The following is an 18,573-nucleotide window of genomic DNA, read 5'->3' as shown; positions in this document are numbered from 1 at the left end:
AAGCGAATCCAGATTAGACACAGTCCACATCCCACATTCATTCATTCATTCATTCATTCAGTCGTATTTATTGAGCACTTACTGTGTGCAGAGCACTGGACTAAGTGCTTGGGAAGTACAAGTTGGCAACATAGAGAGACGGTCCCTATCAATCAATCAATCAATCGTATTTATTGAGCGCTTACTGTGTGCAGAGCACTGGACTAAGCGCTTGGGAAGTACAAGTTGGCAACATAGAGAGACGGTCCCTACCCAACAGTGGGCTCACACAATAACAATCACAATTGAGAAGCAGCGTGGCTCAGCGGAAGGAGCCCGGGCTTTGGAGTCAGAGGTCATGGGTTCAAATCCCTGCTCCACCACTTGTCAGCTGTGTGACTTTGGGCAAATCACTTAACTTCTCTGGGCCTCAGTTCCCTCATCTGTAAAATGGGGATTAAGACCGTGAGCCCCCCGTGGGACAACCTGATCACCTTGTAACTTCCCCGGCACTTAGAACAGTGCTTTGCCCATAGTAAGCGCTTAATAAATGCCATTTAAAAAAATTGTGGTATTTGTTAAGCACTTGTTCATTCATTCATTCATTCAATCGTATTTATTGAGCGCTTACTGTGTGCAGAGCACTGGACTAAGCTCTTGGGAAGTACAAGTTGGCAACGTATAGAGGTGGTCCCTACCCAACAGTGGGCTCACAGTCTAGAAGACGTGCCAGGCACTGCTCTAAGCGCTGAGGGAGATAGAAGCTAACCCTGTCCTACATAATAGTAATGGTGTGTATATTTGTACAAATTTATTACTCTATTTATTTTTATTAATGATGTGTATATAGCTCTAATTCTATTTATCTATTTAGATGGTATTGACACCCGTCTCCTTGTTTTGTTTTGTTCTCTGCCTCCCCCTTCTAGACTGTGAGCCCGTTGTTGGGTAGGGATCGTCTCTATCTGTTGCTGAATTGTACTTTCCAAGTGCTTAGTACAGTGCTCTGCACATAGTAAGTGCTCAATAAATAAGATTGAATGTATAAATAATAATAATAATAATAATAATAATGTTGACATTTGTTAAGCGCTTACTATGTGCAGAGCACTGTTCAAAGCGCTGGGGGGGATACAAGCTGATCAAGTTGTCCCACGTGGGGCTCACAGTCTTCATCGTCATTTGACAGGTGAGGTAACTGAGGCACAGAGAAGTGAAGTGACGTGCCCAAAGTCACACAGCTGACAATTGGCAGAGTCGGGATTAGAACCCATGACTTCTGACTCCAAAGCCCAGGCTCTTTTCCACTGAACAGTCTCCCCCGCCTAGACTGTCAGCTCATTGTGGGCAGGGACTGTGTCTACTAACTCTGTTATATACTAGGGAAGCAGCGTGGTTGAGTGGGTAGAGCCCAGGCCTAGGAGTCAGAAGGACCTGGGTTCTAATTCCAGCTCCGCCACATGTCTGCTCTGTGAGCTTGGGTGAGTCATTTCCCTCCGCTGGGCCTCAGTTACTTCATCTGTAAAATGGGGATTAAGACTGCGAACCCCAAGTGGGACAGGGACCGTGTACAACCTGATGAGCCTGTGCCTACTCTGGCGCTCAGTACAGTGCCTGGCACATAGTAAGCGCTTAACAAATCCCGGCTCCGCCACTAGTCGGCTGTGTGACTTTGGACAAGACACTTAACTTCTCTGGGCCTCAGTTACCGCATCTGTAAAATGGGGATGAAGACTGTGAGCCCCCCGTGGGACAACCTGATCACCTTGTAACCTCCCCAGCGCTTAGAACAGTGTTCTGCACATAGTAAGCGCTTAATAAATGCCATCATCATCATCATCAAATGTCATACAATTTTTTAAAAAAGCAGCGTGACCCAATGGATAGAGCCGGGATCTAGGAGTGGTAAGGATCTGGGTTCTAATCCCACCTCCTCCACCTGTCAGCTGCTTGACCTTGGGCAAGTCACTTGACTTCTCCGTGCCTCAGTTCCCCTCAGTTCGCACATAGTAAGCGCTTAACAAATACCATCGTCCCCCTCCTCCTCCTCATCTTCTAGACTGTGAGCCCGCTGTTGGGTCGGGACCATCTCTATATGTTGCCAACTTGTACTTCCCAAGCGCTTAGTACAGTGCTGTGCACACAGTAAGCACTCAATAAATATGATTGAATGAATGAATCTGCAAAATGGAGATTCAAAAAAGGGAAGACTGTGAGTCTTCCATGGGACAGGGACCGTGTCCAACCCAATGAAGTTGGATCTCCCCCAATGATTAGCACAGTGCCTGGCATGTTGTAAGCGCTTAACAAATAGCAACGACTCTGGGCAAGTCAGGTCACTTCTCCATGGCTCAGTTCCCTCATCCGTAAAAAAGGGATTAAGGATGACAGCCCCGTAAAAAAGGGATTAAGACTGGGTCTTCCCCAGTGCTTAGTACAGTGCCCGGCACAGAGGGAACGCTTAACAGATAGCACCGTCATTATTTTAGGGCAGTCACGGAGGGAGGCCACTCGGGGGTCCGGGAGGACAGCCGCCGGCTCCGCGGATGGATGTATTGATCGCCGATTGATCTCAGAGGGCCTTCAAAGCCCAGGGGAGGATTCTGGAGGGTTTTGGAAGACCAGGCCAGGAATCCCGGCTTTCCTGCCAGACCGCCCCGAAGGGAAGTGAGATTGCGAAGAATGTGGGCATCCGCTCCCTGACCGGGGCCTGACGCAGGAAATCGGGGGCCGGAGTGGGTGAGGGGGAGGGCGGAGAGCCGTTCTGAGAAGGCCGAGGGCTCGGCGGAATCGAAGTCACCGTCTCTCCGTCTCCTGACTAACGATAACAGAGAAACAGCCTGGAAAGACCCTGGGCCTGGGGGTGGTCAGAGAACGTGGGTTCTAAATTAGAAGCGGCGTGGCTCAGTGGAAAAGAGCTCGGCTCGTTGTGGGATGGGAACCAGCTCAGTTGGGTTGGACTTTCCCTGGCGCTTAGTACAGTGTTCTGCACACAGTAAGCGCTCAATAAATAAATGAGAAGCAGTGTGGCTCAGTGGAAAAGAGCACGGGCTTTGGAGTCAGAGGTCGTGGGTTCAAATCCCGGCTCCGCCAATTGTCAGCTGGGTGACTTTGGGCAAGTCACTTCACTTCTCTGGGCCTCATTGACCTCATCTGGAAAATGGGGTGAAGACTGTGAGCCCCCCTTTGGGACAACCCGATCACCTTGTAACCTCCCCAGCGCTTAGAACAGTGCGCTTAGTACAGTGCGCTTAGTAAGCGCTTAATAAGTGCCATTATTATTATTATTATTCTAATCCCGGCTCCACCACTTGGCTGCTGTATGAGGATGACACCCAGATCTCCAGCTCCGATCACTCTCCCTCTCTGCGGTCTCATATTTCTTCCTGACACCGAGACATCTCTACTTGGATGTCCTCCCGTGGCCTCAAACTAAACACAGCAAACCGCATTTTCCCAAACAGACCCCGCCTTCCCCCTGCCTTTCCCATCCCTGAACCCGGCACCTCCATCTTTCCCGCCTCACAAGCCCGTAACCTTGGCATGGTCCTCGACTCCTCTCTCTCGTTCAACCCACATATCCAGTCCACGACTAAGCCGTGCCGGTTCTACCTTCGTGACGTCGCTAAAATGAACGAAATACCACCGACCGGTCCATCGATCGACACCGACGTTTGTGCGAGTGAAAGATCACGGCTCTTTATTGCAGCGGCTGCAGGGTGACAGACCCCCTCTGGACCCTCTGGGCCCCCGCTGGACCCCCATGCCCAGAGTGACCGACAGAAAACTCCCCAGGGCTACTGGGCATGGGATCTCCCCTCCTCATTGAGGAAGCTGACCCAGGGGTGGGGGACCGCAGGGAAGAGGGGGCTGCTTTGGAGTCTTTGGTGCTTTCCGGGATGACATCTGGATCTTGAGGGATCGGGGCTGGTTTTCTCCTACCGGCAGGCGGCCTCCCCTCGCCGGGCCCCGGCTCCCCAGATTTGGGGGTCTGAGACGATGGGCGGGCAGAGCGGGGGCTCCACCAGTCTTTGGGGGGGGTCCTTCTCCCCCCAACCACCTCTGCCGGGGGACATTCATTCTCTTCCATCCCCTCACACCTGGTCCTCCTGGTCTCCCTGCTGTCTCCCATGGTTCCCTGGGATCCTTTTAGGCCCCAGCCCACAGTTCCCCAGGATCCGGAAAATGGGCGGGAACTGTCCGCATCAATATTTGAGGGGCGTCTGCAGGTGAAAGGTCATTGGGACATTGTGGGGAACTTGGGGGGGGGGGCGGGGGGTGTGGAAGTGTGTGCTTGTCAGTGCGCGTGTATGCGTAAGTGTGTGCCAGGGCATGGAAAATGGGTGTGGGAAGGGACCCCTCTGTCTCTCTATCTCTCCCTCTGTCTCCCTCCTTTCTCTCTCTGTCTCTCCCTCCTCTGTCTGTCTATTTCCTCTGCCTCCCTCTGTCAATCTGCCCTCTCCACGACCCCAGGGCCTCCACAGAGCTTTTAGCAAATCCTCCAGCTCATTGTTGGAGCTGGAAATTGGGGTTGGGGGGTGGGAGGATGTGATTTCTCTTGGCACAGCATGTGTAGGGAGGATCTATTTATTCTGATGACTTGACACTTGTCCACATGTTTTATTTTGTTGTCTGTCTCCCCCTTCTAGACTATGAGCCTGCTGTTGGGTATGGACTGTCTCTATATGTTGCCAACTTGTACTTCCCAAGCGCTTAGTCCAGTGCTCTGCACACAGTAAGTGCTCAATAAATATGATTGAATGAATGAATGAATGAATGAATTAAAGCAAGTCCTCCCGCCCTCCAGCCTCACCCACCCTGACTCCTGGTCCACAGACTGAGGCCAAACAGGACTGAGTGGAGAGGAGGCGGTTGGAGGGAAGCAATACTTGCTGTTTCTTATCGGGGGCAGACTGATCTTCATTTGGCCTCTGTCCCGTGGGCTGGTGCTTATTTTTAGGGCTGGGTTGGCTATCTGCCTGGCACCCACCTAGGCCTCTGAGGGGCCCTGGGTCGGAGGGCACGTCACGGGGGAAAGACGGGACCCCATGACCCAGTGAGGGTGGAATCCCGGTGGGCACCGCCCGGCTAGATGGAAGCCAGAGGAGGGTTGGCCTGAGGTGAAACACCTCAGGGAGTCGGTTTGGAGGAGTCCAAGGAGCGTGGACAATGGGTCTCAGAGGTTGAGAGGAGGAGGTGGCCCGGATTGGGGTGGGGGGAAAACGGGTGGAAGGGCCCGTTCAAACTGGGGCAAACGGTCAGTCTTTGTCCCGTGTGGTGGCTCAGTGTGGCAGCAGAGAGTGCGGGCGACAGGTGATGCCCAGAAAGAGGATTCGTGAGAAAGAGGCTTCGTGCGTTTCTGAGGCCTGGAGGCCTTGCTGAGGCCTGGCGTCGTCTCTGGGTGGCCGAGCTTCGGTGGGGGGCATGAGGGAGGACGGCGGGGGACCCCGGACCCACCCTCGTGGCCCTTTCCCCTCCCCGCCTGGCTCACTTGGGCACGGGAGCCACGATCACATTCCGGAAGCCCTTCACGGCCTTCAGCAGGTCACTCTCAAAATCCACCACGAGCTTACGCAGGCCTGACTGCTGAGGGAACAGGGCTAAGCGTGCCTTGGCTTCTTCTCCCGCTGCCACTGGGTCCGGGCTAGGGAGGGGAGAGACGGGGATGGCCCCGGGGAGAGACACACAGAGGGAGAGAGACAGGGAGGGAGGGATGGAGGAAGAGGGAGAAGGAGGGAGAGAGAGAAAAGGAGAAAGGGAGGGAGAGAGAGAAAAGGAGAAAGGGAGGGAGAGAAAGAGACAGAGAAAGTGGGAGGGAGGGGGAGAACGGGAGGGAGAGAAACAGATGGGGTGGGGGGAGACAGAGGGAGGGAGGGAAAAAAGAGAGGGAGAGAGGAGGGAGAAAAAGAAAGGGAGAAAGATGAGGGAGAGAGGGAGAGAAGCACGGAGAGAGGGAGAAAGGGAGGGAAGGAGAGAGACACAGGAAGTGGGAAGGAAGAGGGAGAGGGAGAAAGTAAGGGAGAGAGAAGGGGAAAGGGGGAGCGAAGTGGGGGAACAGAGGGAGGAAGAGGGAGAGAAAGAGAGGGAGGGAGGGAGAAAGAAAGGGAGAAAGTGGGAGGGAAGGGGAGAAAGGGAGGGAGAGAAACAAACCGGGGGAGACAGAGGGAGGGAGGGAAGAAAAGAGGGAGAGAGGAGGGAGAAAAAGAAAGGGAGAAAGATGAGGGAGAGAGGGAGAGAAGGAGGGAGAGAGGGAGGGAGGGAGACACGGGAAGTGGGAAGAAAGGGGGGGGAGAAAGTAAGGGAGAAAGGGAAAGAGGGAGCGAGGTGGGGAAACGGAGGGAGGAAGAGGGAGAGAAAGGGGGGGGGGAAGGAGGGAGAGAGAAAGGGAGAAAGTGGAAGGGAAAGAAAAGGAGGGAGAGATAAGAAAAGAGAGGGAGGGAGAGAAAGAGAAAGGGATGTGGGGAGACAGAGGGGAGAAATGGGGAGGGAGGAAGGGGAAGAAAGAAAGGGACGTAGAGAAAGAAATAGAGGGAGAGGGAAAGGGAGGTAGGGAGAAGGAGGGAGAGAGAAAGAGAAAGGACAGAGAGAAAAAAGGAAGGAGGGAGAGAGAAAAAGGAACGGAGAGAAAGAGGGAGATAGATGGGGAGATAGGGAGGGGAAAGGAGGACAGAGGGAGAGGTAGAGAAAGAGAAACGGGGGGGAGGGAGGGAGAAAGGAAGAAAGAAGAAGGGTAAGGGAAAAAGGAAGAAATTGGGGAAGGACAGAGAAAGAGGGAAGGAGAGAGGAGATTGAGAGAGAGGAAGAGGAAAAGGGGAGAGGAATGGAGAGAGAGAAAGAGAGGAAGAAGAAAAAGGGAGAGGAATGGAGAGAGAGAAAGAGAGGGAGGGAGATGTGAGAGAGGGAGAGAGTAAAGATGATCCCAGAGACCCCACCCCCAAACCCTATCTCAATCCTAGCTCTAAGGACTCCCCGATTTTTCAGGAATCGTCAGCTCCTTGGCTTAGTCCAGTGCTCTGCACACAGTAAGCGCTCAATAAATACGATTGAATGAATGAATGAATGAATTAGCCCTGCAGCAAGAGGGAGCTGGGTTAGACCTCCCACTGGGGGGACTTACAGGTGGATGACCTGCTGACCGAGGGTGAGTCCGGCTCCCTCCAGGGTGAAACAGCAGTCCAGCAGGGGGGTCTTCAGGGGGTTTTTCAGAGACACTTCAGCCACCAGTTTCTCGTACTGCTTGGGCTCCCCCAGAATCTAGGATGGACGGCACACCCAGTCTGAGCCCCTGGCCCCCAAGGACCGTCTCCCCCCCACCCCCGGTCCACCCCCGCCCCTAATAATAACACTACTGATAATAATTGTGGTATCTGTTGAGTGCTTACTATGTGCCGGGCACTGTACTAAGCGCTGGGGTGGATACAAGCCAATCGGGTCGGACACAGTCCCTGTCCCGCATGGGGCTCACAGTCTTCATCCCCATTTCGCAGATGAAGGAACAGAGAAGTGAAGCAACTCGCCCGAGTTGATGATGATGATGGCATTTATTAAGCGCTTACTATGTGCAAAGCACTGTTCTAAGCGCTGGGGAGGATACAAGGTGATCAGGTTGTCCCTCTGGGGGGGGCTCACAATCAATCCCTATTTTACAGATGAGGGAACTGAGGCACAGAGAAGTGAAGTGCCTTGCCCAAAGTCACCCAGCAGACAAGTGGCAGAGCCAGGATGAGAACCTAGGGCCTTCCGACTCCAGGCCCCGGGCTCTATAATAATGGTGGCATTTATTAAGCGCTTACTATGTGCAAAGCACGCTGCTTCTCTAAGAGAAAGGAAGTGACTGGCCCAAGGTCACACAGCAGACAAGTGATGGAGTTGGGATTCCAGACCATCTCTCCCGGTCCCTTCCTCCTCTGTACGTTTCTTGTGCATCCTTCACGCTAGACTGTCAGCTCCTTGAGAGCAGAGATCGTGTCACTCCTAGGTGCTGAGTTCAGTGTTATGCGCATAGTAGACCCTCAGCTGCTTGAAGGCAGGGATAGTATCTACTAAAGCTATTGGACGCTCCCAGGCACTTAGTGCAGTGCTCTGCACACAGTAGACCATCAGCTTCTTGAGGACAGAGAAGCAGTGTGGCTCAGTGGAAAGAGCCCGGGCTTTGGAGTCAACGGTCATGGGTTCAAATCCCGACTCCGCTTATTGTCAGCTGTGTGACTTTGGGCAACTCACTTCACTTCTCTGGGCCTCAGTTACCTCATCTGGAAAATGGGGATTAAGACTGTGAGCCCCCCGTGGGGCAACTTGATCACCTTGTAACCTCCCAGCGCTTAGAACAGTGCTTTGCACACAGTAAGCGCTTAATAAATGCCATTATTATTATTATTATTATATCTACAAACTCTATTGTACTCTCCCTGGCGCTTAGTACAGTGCTCTGTGGAGCTCAGAGGATGAAACTTGCTGATGGCCAACCTGCAATCACTCCATCAGTAGGATGTACTGAGCGCTTACTGTGTGCACAGCACTGTACTAAGCCCTTGGGAGAGTCCGATACAAAAGAGTTGGGTAGAAACGTCCCTTGCCTCCAGCGAGTTGGCGGTCTAGAGGGGGAGACAGACATTAATATACAGCAATTCATTGGTGGTATTTATTTATTTTTTTATGGCATTTATTAAGCACTTACTATGTGCAAAGCACTGTTCTAAGCGCTGGGGAGGTTACAAGGTGATCAGGTTGTCCCCCGGGGGGCTTACAGTCTTCATCCCCATTTTCCAGATGAGGGAACTGAGGCCCGGAGAAGTGAAGTGACTTGCCCAAAGTCACACAGCTGACAGTTGGCAGAACGGGGATTTGAACCCATGACCTCTGACTCCAAAGCCCGGGCTCTTTTCCACTGAGCCATGCTGCTTCTCATTTATTTATTTATTTACTGAGCGCTTACTGTGTGGCCACACTGCTTCTCATTTATTTATTTATTTTTTTTAGTTATTGAGCACTTACTGTGTGCAGTACTTGTACTTACCAAGCGCTTAGTACAGTGCTCTGCACACAGTAAGCACTCAATAAATAAGATTGATTGATTGATTGATTGCAGAACACTGTACTAAGTGCCAGGGAAAGTCCAACCCAACCGAGCTGGTTCCCTTCCCACAACGAGCCGACCGTCTAGGAGGACATCTGTTCGCTCAGCTCCCGGACACCCACTTCTCCGTGCCCCCGAGCCTTCCCCGGACCTTGATTTTCGGTTTCTTGAGGTAAACGTCAGTCTCTGCTTCCAATGCCCCCCTCCCCATGGCTCTGCCCCCCACCCCACTCTTCCAGGGCCTTACCTTGACCCCGACATCCGGGTTCTTGAGGTAAAGTTAAGTGACTTGCCCAAAGTCACACAGCTGACAATTGGATGAAGACTGTGAACCCCCCGTGGGACAACCTGATCACCTCGTATCCTCCCCAGCGCTTAGAACAGTGCTTTGTGCATAGTAGGTGCTCAACAATGGCATTCCATTATTATTATTATTAATAAAAGGGGGTGTGGATGTGTAGAGGTGGGCGTAAAAGGAGGTATGTGAGTGGGTAAGAGTGTATCAAATCTGGACAGAAATCCCCCAAATCCCTCCTAATCCCCCTCTGGAGTCACGGGGGCGGCTGTACTTCTCGACTGTGAGCCCGTTGTTGGATAGGGACCGTCTCTCTATGTTGCCGACTTGGACTTCCCAAGCGCTTAGTACAGTGCTCTGCACACAGTAAGCGCTCAATAAATACAATTGAATGAATGAATGAATAAAAGTTCCTCTCAGCTACCAGGGACCCCCACTCCCTGCGGTTTTGCCCCCCCACCCCCTCGCCCTGGGCCTTACCCTGACCTTGACATCGGGGTTCTTGAGGTAAATGTCAGAATACCAGTGCCCCCCTCCCCACGACTCTGCCCCCCACCCTTTTCCCTGGGCCTTATCCCGACCCTGAAATCCGTGTTCTTGAGGTAAACTTGCCCCTCCTCTACGAGGGTCTCCCTCCCCACGGCTTCACCCCCAACTTGCCACCCCCTGGGCCTTACCCTGACATCTGGGTTCTTGCGGTAAACTTCCCCCTCTGCTACGAGGGTCTCCCTCCCCACGGCTTCGCCCCCAACTTGCCACCCCCTGGGCCTTACCCTGATCCTGACAACCGGGTTCTTGAGGTAAACTTCCCCCTCCTCCGTGAGGGTCTCCCTCCCCATGGCTTCGTCCCCAACTTGCCGCCCTCTGAGCCTTACCCTGACCCTGACATCTGGGTTCTTGAGGTAAACTTCCCCCTCCACTATGAGGGTCTCCCTCCCCACGGCTTCACCCCCAACTTGCCACCCTCTGAGCCTTACCTTGACCCTGACATCCGAGTTCTTGAGGTAAATGTTCCTCTTGGCTACCAGGGCCCCCCACTCCCCACAGTTTTGCCCCCCACCCCCTCGCCCTGGGCCTTACCCTGACCTTGACATTGGATTTCTTGAGGTAAACGTCAATTTCTGCTACCAGTGACCCCCTCCCCACAGCTCTGTCTCCCACACTTTTCCCTGGGCCTTACCCCGACCCTGAAATCCGGGTTCTTGGGGTAAACTACCCCCTCCGCTACGAGGGTCTCCCTCCCCACGACTTCGCCCCCAACTTGCCACCCCTTGGGCCTTACCCCAACCCTGACAACCGGGTTCTTGAGGTAAACTTTCCCCTCTGCTATGAGGGTCTCCTTCCCCTCGGCTTTGCCCCCAACTTTCCGCCATCTGAGCCTTACCCTGACCCTGATATCTGGGTTCTTGAGGTAAACTTCCCCCTCCACTACAAGGGTCTCCCTCCCCACGGCTTCGCCCCCAACTTGCTGCCCTCAGAGCCTTACCCTGACCCTGACATCCGGGTTCTTAAGGTAGGCGTCCCTCTCGGCCCCCAGAGCCCCCCTTCCTGTGGCTTTGTGCCCCTCCGCCTCACCTTCCCCACGCCTGGGCCTTACCCTGACCCTAACATCTGGGTTCTTGAAGTAAACGTCAGTCTCTGCTACCAGAGCCCCCCTCCCAAATAATAATAATAATAATAATAATAATGGCATTTATTAAGCGCTTACTATGTGCAAAGCACTGTTCTATGCGCTGGGGAGTTTACAAGGTGATCAGGTTGTCCCACGTGGGGCTCACAGTCTTCATCCCCATTTTACAGATGAGGTAACTGAGGCACAGAGCAGTGAAGTGACTTGCCCAAAGTCACACAGCTGACAAGTGGCGGAGCCGGGATTTGAACAGATGACCTCTGGCTCCAAAGCCCGGGCTCTTTCCACCGAGCCACGCTGCTTCCCATTAAGCGCTTACTATATGCAAAGCACTGTTCTAAGCGCTGGGGAGGGTACAGTGGTTACGGTGAAGCAGCGTGGCTCAGTGGAAAGAGCCCGGGCTTTGGAATCAGAGCTCAGGGGTTCAAATCCCGCCTCCACCCATCAGCTGGGTGACTTTGGGCAAGTCACTTCACTTCTCTGGGCCTCAGTTACCTCATCTGGAAAATGGGGATGAAGACAGTGAGCCCCCCGTGGGACAACCTAATCACCTTGTAACCTCCCCAGCGCTTAGAACAGTGCTTTGCACATAGTAAGCGCTTAATAAATGCCATTATTATTATTACAAGGTGATCAGGTTGTCCCACGGGGGGCTCACAGTCTTAATCCTCATTTTACAGATGAGGCAATTGAGGCCCAGAGAAGTGATGTGACTTGCCCAAACTCCCTACCGCTGTGCCCCCCACCTCCTCCCACTCCAGGGCCTTATCCTGACCCTGACATAATCCCCATTTTACAGATGAGGCAACTGAGGCCCAGAGAAGTGATGTGACTTGCCCAAACTCCCTACCGCTGTGCCCCCCACCTCTTCCCACCCCAGGGCCTTATCCTGACCCTGACTTCTGGGTTTTGGAGATGACCTTCCCTCTCGGCTACCAGGGTCCCCCTCCCCGCGACTTCTCCGCCCCCACCTCCCCCGCTGCCCCCCGGGAGCCTTACCCTGACTCTGATGTCCGGGTTCTTGAGGTAGACGTCCCTCTCGGCCATCAGGTATCTGTCGCTCTGGGGCTCGGAGAGGAGGGCCACCACTTTGATCAGGTTGGATTCGGTCAGGTAGGGGCTGTATTCATCGTAGAGGATGCGCAGGGGGACCATCTTGTCTGGAAGGGGAGGGGGCCGGTGTGGGTGAGGGGCCGCGGACCCCCGTGGAGACAACGGGGGGCCGGGCGGGCCTGTCCTGCAGGAGCGGGCTGTCTCAATCGCTCAATGGACTGCATTGAGCCCTTACTGGGAAGTCACTTCTCTGTGCCTCAGTTCCCTCATCTGTCAAATGGGGACTAATAATAATAATAATTATGATGGCATTTATTAAGCGCTTACTATGTGCAAAGCACTGTTCTAAGCACTGGGGCAGATACAAGGTAATCAGGTCGTCCCACGGGGGCCTCGCAGTCTTCATCCCCATTTTCCAGATGAGGTCACTGAGGCCCAGAGAAGTGAAGTGACTTGCCCAAAGTCACACAGCTGACAATCGGCGGAGTCGGGATTTGAACCCATGACCTCTGACTCCAAAGCCCGGGCTCTTTCCGCTGAGCCACGCTGCTTCTCTAATGGACTCTCCCAAGCGTTCAGTCCAGTGCTCCGCACATATAGCACAATGTAGTGGATAGACCACCGGCCTGGGAGTCAGAAGGTCATGGGTTCTAATCCCGGCTCCGCCACTTGTCTGCTGTGTGGCCTTGAGCGAGCCACTTCACTTCTCTGGGCCTCAGTGACCTCATCTGGAAAATGGGGATGAAGACGGTGAGCCCCGGGACGGGGACTGTGTCCAAACCGATTTGCTTGTATCCACCCCAGCGCTTAGCAGCATGACTCAGTGGAAAGAGCCCGGGCTTTGGAGTCAGAGGTCATGGGTTCAAATCCCAGCTCCGCCAATGGTCAGCTGTGTGACCTTGGGCAAGTCACTTCACTCCTCTGGGCCTCAGTTCCCTCATCTGGAAAATGGGGATGAAGACTGTGAGCCCCCCGGGGGACCACCTGATCACTTTGTAACCTCCCCACGCTTAGAACAGTGCTTTGCACATAGTAAGCGCTTAACAAATACCATCATTCTTATTATTACAGTGCCCAGCACATAGTAAGGGCTTAACAAATACCATTATTATTATTATTAATTAATTAATTCATTCATTCATTCAATCGTATTTATTAAGAGCTTACTGTGTGCAGAGCACTGTACTAAGCGCTTGGGAGAGTACAATACAACAATAAATAGACACATTCTCTGCCCACAACGAGCTTAGAGTCTAGAGGATGTGAAGGGGGAGTTCCTCGCCCAGAGAGGGCATGGGTGAGAAAGACAAGATCAGCGCACAGAGAATAGACTGGGGTTACAGGAGCAAAGAATGTGAACTGGGATACGGTGGGAGAGGAGCAGTGTGGCTTAGTGGCTAGAGCCCAGGCCCGGGAGTCATCCCGGCTCCTCTATTTCCCTGCCTCTATTTCCCTGGGCAAGTCACTACACATAACAATAATAATTACTATTATTATTACAGTAATAATGGTACTTATTAAGTGCTTACTATGTGTCAAGCACTGTTCTGAGCACTGGAGTAGATGCAAATTAATCAGGTTGGATGCAGTCCATGTCCCCCGTGGGCTCTAATGAGCGTTCAATAAATACTATTGATTGATTGATTGAAATCCACAGCATGTTTTGTGCCCCTCATTGAGGTTAAAGCCAAGCTGTTTCCAACCTCTCTCTCTCTGCCCCCCAGTCCGCCCCCCAACCCCAAGTCTCCCCCAGGCAGACCCCCCTCCCCCATTCTACAAATGTTCTCTTTCATCCTCAGAGTCCAATATTGTTCCGTCGTCCTCTTCCAAGCGCTTAGTACAGTGCTCTGCACATAGTAAGCATTCAATAAAGAGGACTGACCGGCTGACCGACTGAGTCAGGCGCAGAGAACGCCACGGACTTTGGCCCGCTGTCTCTCGGGGGAGGGAGAGGGCCGGTGTCCCCTCCTCCCGGGCCCTCCGGCTGGCCAGCCTCGGTCCATCCAGCTCCTGATGTCCCGTCCAGCCTTGGCTGGGCCCTGGGCCGGCCTTCCAAAATATTTACACAAGAAAGCACACAGTTTCAAAACAACCCCGGTTGGACTTGGCCTAAAGACACTGGAAATCCTGTGCGGCCAAGGGGTGGGGGTCACCCGGCTTCTGGTCCAGGGATGATCTTGGCTTTGAGGGGTCCCCAGAGCTGCCCTCCTCAGACCCAGGCTGAGCTCTCTGAGCCCCCAGAGATGGGTCAGAGACCCCTCCCCTCCTTCATCTCTCCCTCCTGCTGTCAGTGGCTTCCCCAGGGCCCAGCCTGGCCTGCAGACCCTCCCCCTCATCCCCACCCAGAAGGTCTCTGGGGCCTGGGCCTGGGTCTTCCCTGGGCGGTGGAGGAGGCTGGGAAGGGAGGGGAGGAGGGTGGCAGGGTCTGCTGAGCATAAATTCAATCCCCAAAGTCACTAATACCATACATGGCGAATCCCTGAATCAAGCTCTGCTGAGGGGGAGAGGGAGAGGAGGAGGAGGAGGAAGAGGAGGAAAAGGAGGAGGAGAAGAGGGAAGAGGGGGAGGAGGAGGAGAAGGAGGAGGAGTGAAAAGAGGAGGAGAAGGGGGAAGAGGGGGAGAAGGAGGAGGAGGAAAAGGAGGAGGAGAAGGAGGAGAAGGGAAAAGAAGAGGAGGAGGAGGAAGAAGAGGAGGAGAAGGAGGAGGAGGGAAAAGAAGAGGAGGGAGAAGAGGGGGAGGAGGAGGAGGAGAAGGAGGAGGAGGGAAAAAGAGGAGGAGAAGGGGGAGAGGAGTAAGAAGAGGAGAAGGAGGAGGAGGGAAAAGAGGAGGAGAGGAAGAGGGGGAGGAGGAGGAGGAATAGGGGGAGAAGGAGGAGGAGGAGGAGGGAAAAGAAGAGGAGAGGAAGAGGGGGAGGAGGAGGAGGAATAGGGGGAGAAGGAGGAGGAGGAGGAGGAGGGAAAAGAAGAGGAGGAGAAGGGGGAAGAGGGAGAGGAGGAAGAAGAGGAGGAGAAGGAGCAGGAGGGAAAATAGGAGGACAAAGGGGAAGAGGGGGGGAGGAGGAGGAGGAGGAGAAGGAGGAGGAGGGAAAAGAGGTGGAAGAAGGGGAAGAGGGGGTGGAGGAGAAGGAGGAGGAAGAGGAGGAGGTGGAGGGGGAAGAAGAGGGGGAGGAGGGGAAGAGGAGGAGGAAGAGAGGGAGGAGGGGGAAGAGGGTAAAGGGGGAGGAGGAAGAAGAGGAGAAGAAGGAGAGGAGGGAAGAAGAGGAGGCAGAGAAAGAGTAGGAGGATTGGGAGGAGGAGGAGAAAGAGGAAGAGGAGATGGATGAGATCAAGGAACAGCGAGAAGGTTGGCGTTAGAGGGGGAAGTTGGGGGGTGTATATATGACCTTGGGCCAGTCACTTCACTTCTCTGGGCCTCAGTTCCCTCATCTGACAAATGGGGATGGAGACTGTGAGTCTCACGTGGGACAGGGACTGCGTCCAACCCGACTTGCTTGGCACATAGTAAGTGCTTCCCAAATTCCCTAATTATTCCACCCCAGCACTTAGTAGAATGCCCGGTACATAATAAGTGCTTACCAAACACCTGGCTTATTATATTATTATATATTTATACGTATTTATTACTCTATTTTATTTGTACATATTTACTACTCAATTTTATTAATGATGTGTATATAGCTATAATTCTATTTATTCTGAAGGTATTGACGCCTGTCTCCTTGTTTTGTTTTGTTGTCTGTCTCCCCCTCCTAGACTGTGAACCCGTTGTTGGGTAGGGAACATCTCTATATGTTGCCAATTTGTACTTCCCAAGTGCTTAGTCCAGTGCTCTGCACACAGTAAGCGCTCAATAAATAATAATAATAATAACAATGATGGCATTTATTTAGCGCTTACTATGTGCAAAGCACTGTTCTAAGCACTGGGGAGGTTACAAGGTGATCAGGTTGTCCCACAGGGGGCTCACAGTCTCAATCCCCATTTTCCCGATGAGGGAACTGGAGGCCCAGAGAAGTGAAGGGACTTGCCCGAAGTCACACAGCTGACAATTGACGGAGCCGGGATTTGAGCCCATGATCACTGACTCCAAAGCCTGGGCTCTTTCCACTGAGCCACACTGCTTCTTCATTCATTCATACGATTGAGTGAATGAATGATTATTATTATCGGTATCATTCATTCGTTCAATCATATTTATTGAGCGCTTACTGTGTGCAGAGCACTCGACTAAGCGCTTGAGAAGTCCAAGTCGGCAACATCTAGAGACGGTCCCTACCCAACAGCAGGCTCACAGTCTAGAAGGGGGAGACGGACAATGAAACAAAACATATGTTGCCAACTTGTACTTCCCAAGCGCTTAGTACAGTGCTCTGCACACAGTAAGCGCTCAATAAATACAATTGATTGATTGATTGATGTGGACGGGTGTCAAATCGTCAGAACAAAGAGAATTAAAGCTAAAAATGCACATCATTACTCCCCATTCTAGACTGTGAGCCTGTTGTTGGGTAGGGACCGTCTCTATATGTTGCCAACTTGTACTTCTCAAGCGCTTAGTACAGTGCTCTGCACACAGTAAGTGCTCAATAAATACGATTGAATGAATGAATGAATGAATCAACACAATAAATAGAATAGTCAATCTGTACAAGTCAAATAAATAGAGTGATAGATCTGTACAAACATATATACAAGTGCTGTGGGGAGGGGAAGGAGGTAGGGTTGGGGGGATAATAATAATAATGGTAGCATTTATTAAGTGCTTACTATGTGCAAAGCACTGTTCTAAGCATTGGAGAGGTTACAAGGTGATCAAGTTGTCCCACGGGGGGCTCAAAGTCTTCATCCCCATTTTACAGATGAGGTAGCTGAGGCCCAGAGAAGTGAAGTGACTTGCCCAAAGTCACACAGCCGACAAGTGGCGGAGCTGGGATTTGAACCCACGACCTCTGACTCCAAAGCCCGGGCTCTTTCCACTGAGCCACGCTGCTTCTCAAGATGGGGATGGGGAGGAGGAGAGGAAAAAGGGGGCTCAGTGTGGGAAGGCCTCTTGGAGGAGGTGTGCTCTCAGTAGGGCTTTCATTCATTCAATCGTCTTTATTGAGCGCTTACTGTGTGCAGAGCACCATACTAAGCACTTGGGAAGCCCAAGTTGGCAACAGATAGAGACGGTCCCTACCCAACAGTGGGCTCACAGTCTAAAAGGAAGGCAAGTCACGTCTAGAAGGCTTTGAAGGGTTATCATTATTATGATGATGATTATTACCGGTGCCGGCGGGGAGACTGAAGTCTTGCAGGTCGATGAAGCCGCAGGGCGCCCCGAGGATGCCGTTGTAGGAGATGGTGCGAGCGCAGAGGCGGAGGCGGGCGTGCAGTTCTCCGTCGGTGCCGTTGGTCACCAGGGCCGACACGTCGAAGTCGCTGCCCTTGTCCATGTGCTCGGACCCCTTGATCCTCACGGACACGCTCGCCTGCTCCGGCTCCGGCTCCGCCAGCTGCCGGTCGGCTTTGCGGAACGCCTCCCTCTCCTCGTCTGACCCTGCGGAGGACACCCGGGGCCTACTCTCAGGATGATGATGGTATTTGTTAAGCGCTTACTATGTGCAAAGCACCGTTCTAAGCACTGGAGCGGTTACAAGGTGATCGGGTTGTCCCACGGGGGGCTCACAGTCTTCATCCTCATTTGACAGATGAGGGAACTGAGGCACAGAGAAGTGAAGTGCTATATACAGGTGCTGTGGGGAGGGGAAGGAGGTAGGGTGGGGGGGATAATAATAATAATAATAATAATAATAATAATAATAGCATTTATTAGGTGCTTACTATGTGCAAAGCACTGTTCTAAGCACTGGAGCGGTTACAAGGTGATCAGGTTGTCCCACGTGGGGCTCACAGTCTTAATCCCCATTTGACAGATGAGGGAACTGAGGCACAGAGAAGTGAAGTGCTATATACAGGTGCTGTGGGGAGGGGAAGGAGGTAGGGTGGGGGGGATAATAATAATAATAATAATAATAGCATTTATTAGGCACTTACTATGTGCAAAGCACTGTTCTAAGCACTGGAGCGGTTACAAGGTGATCAGGTTGTCCCACGTGGGGCTCACAGTCTTAATCCCCATTTGACAGATGAGGGAACTGAGGCACAGAGAAGTGAAGTGCTATATACAGGTGCTGTGGGGAGGGGAAGGAGGTAGGGTCGGGGGGATAATAATAATAATAATAGCATTTATTAGGCACTTACTATGTGCAAAGCACTGTTCTAAGCATTGGAGCGGTTACAAGGTGATCAGGTTGTCCCATGGAGGGCTCAAAATCTTAATCCCCATTTTACAGATGAAGTAGCTGAGGCCCAGAGAAGTGAAGCGACTTGCTCAAAGTCCTCCCCCTCCTCATCCCCCCCACCTTACTTCCTTCCCCTCCCCACATCACCTGTATATATGTTTGTACAGATTTGTTACTCTATTTACTTATTTTACTTGTACATATTTATTCTATTTATTTTATTTTGTTAATAGGTTTTGTTTTATTGTCTGTCTCCC

General features: G+C 52.5%; 1 protein-coding gene across 1 annotated transcript in view; it reads right to left on the bottom strand.

The window, feature by feature from the left end:
- Positions 1-4,701: 4,701 nt before the first annotated feature.
- TGM2 (transglutaminase 2) overlaps positions 4,702-18,573 on the bottom strand; it is a 54,507-nt gene continuing 40,635 nt past the window's right edge. The window contains exons 10-13 of the mRNA XM_038750571.1: positions 17,299-17,571; positions 11,980-12,140; positions 7,097-7,233; positions 4,702-5,623 (exon numbers count right to left, since the gene is read on the bottom strand). Coding sequence (XP_038606499.1) covers positions 5,467-5,623; positions 7,097-7,233; positions 11,980-12,140; positions 17,299-17,571 — 728 coding nt within the window. The 3' untranslated portion in view covers positions 4,702-5,466. The remainder of the gene's footprint in view (positions 5,624-7,096; positions 7,234-11,979; positions 12,141-17,298; positions 17,572-18,573) is intronic.

Source organism: Tachyglossus aculeatus, chromosome 8 (genome assembly GCF_015852505.1).
Source record: "Tachyglossus aculeatus isolate mTacAcu1 chromosome 8, mTacAcu1.pri, whole genome shotgun sequence".
NCBI classification, from domain to species: domain Eukaryota; kingdom Metazoa; phylum Chordata; class Mammalia; order Monotremata; family Tachyglossidae; genus Tachyglossus; species Tachyglossus aculeatus.
Note: the sequence above shows the minus strand (reverse complement) of the source record. Positions and strands in the feature narration are given on the sequence as shown.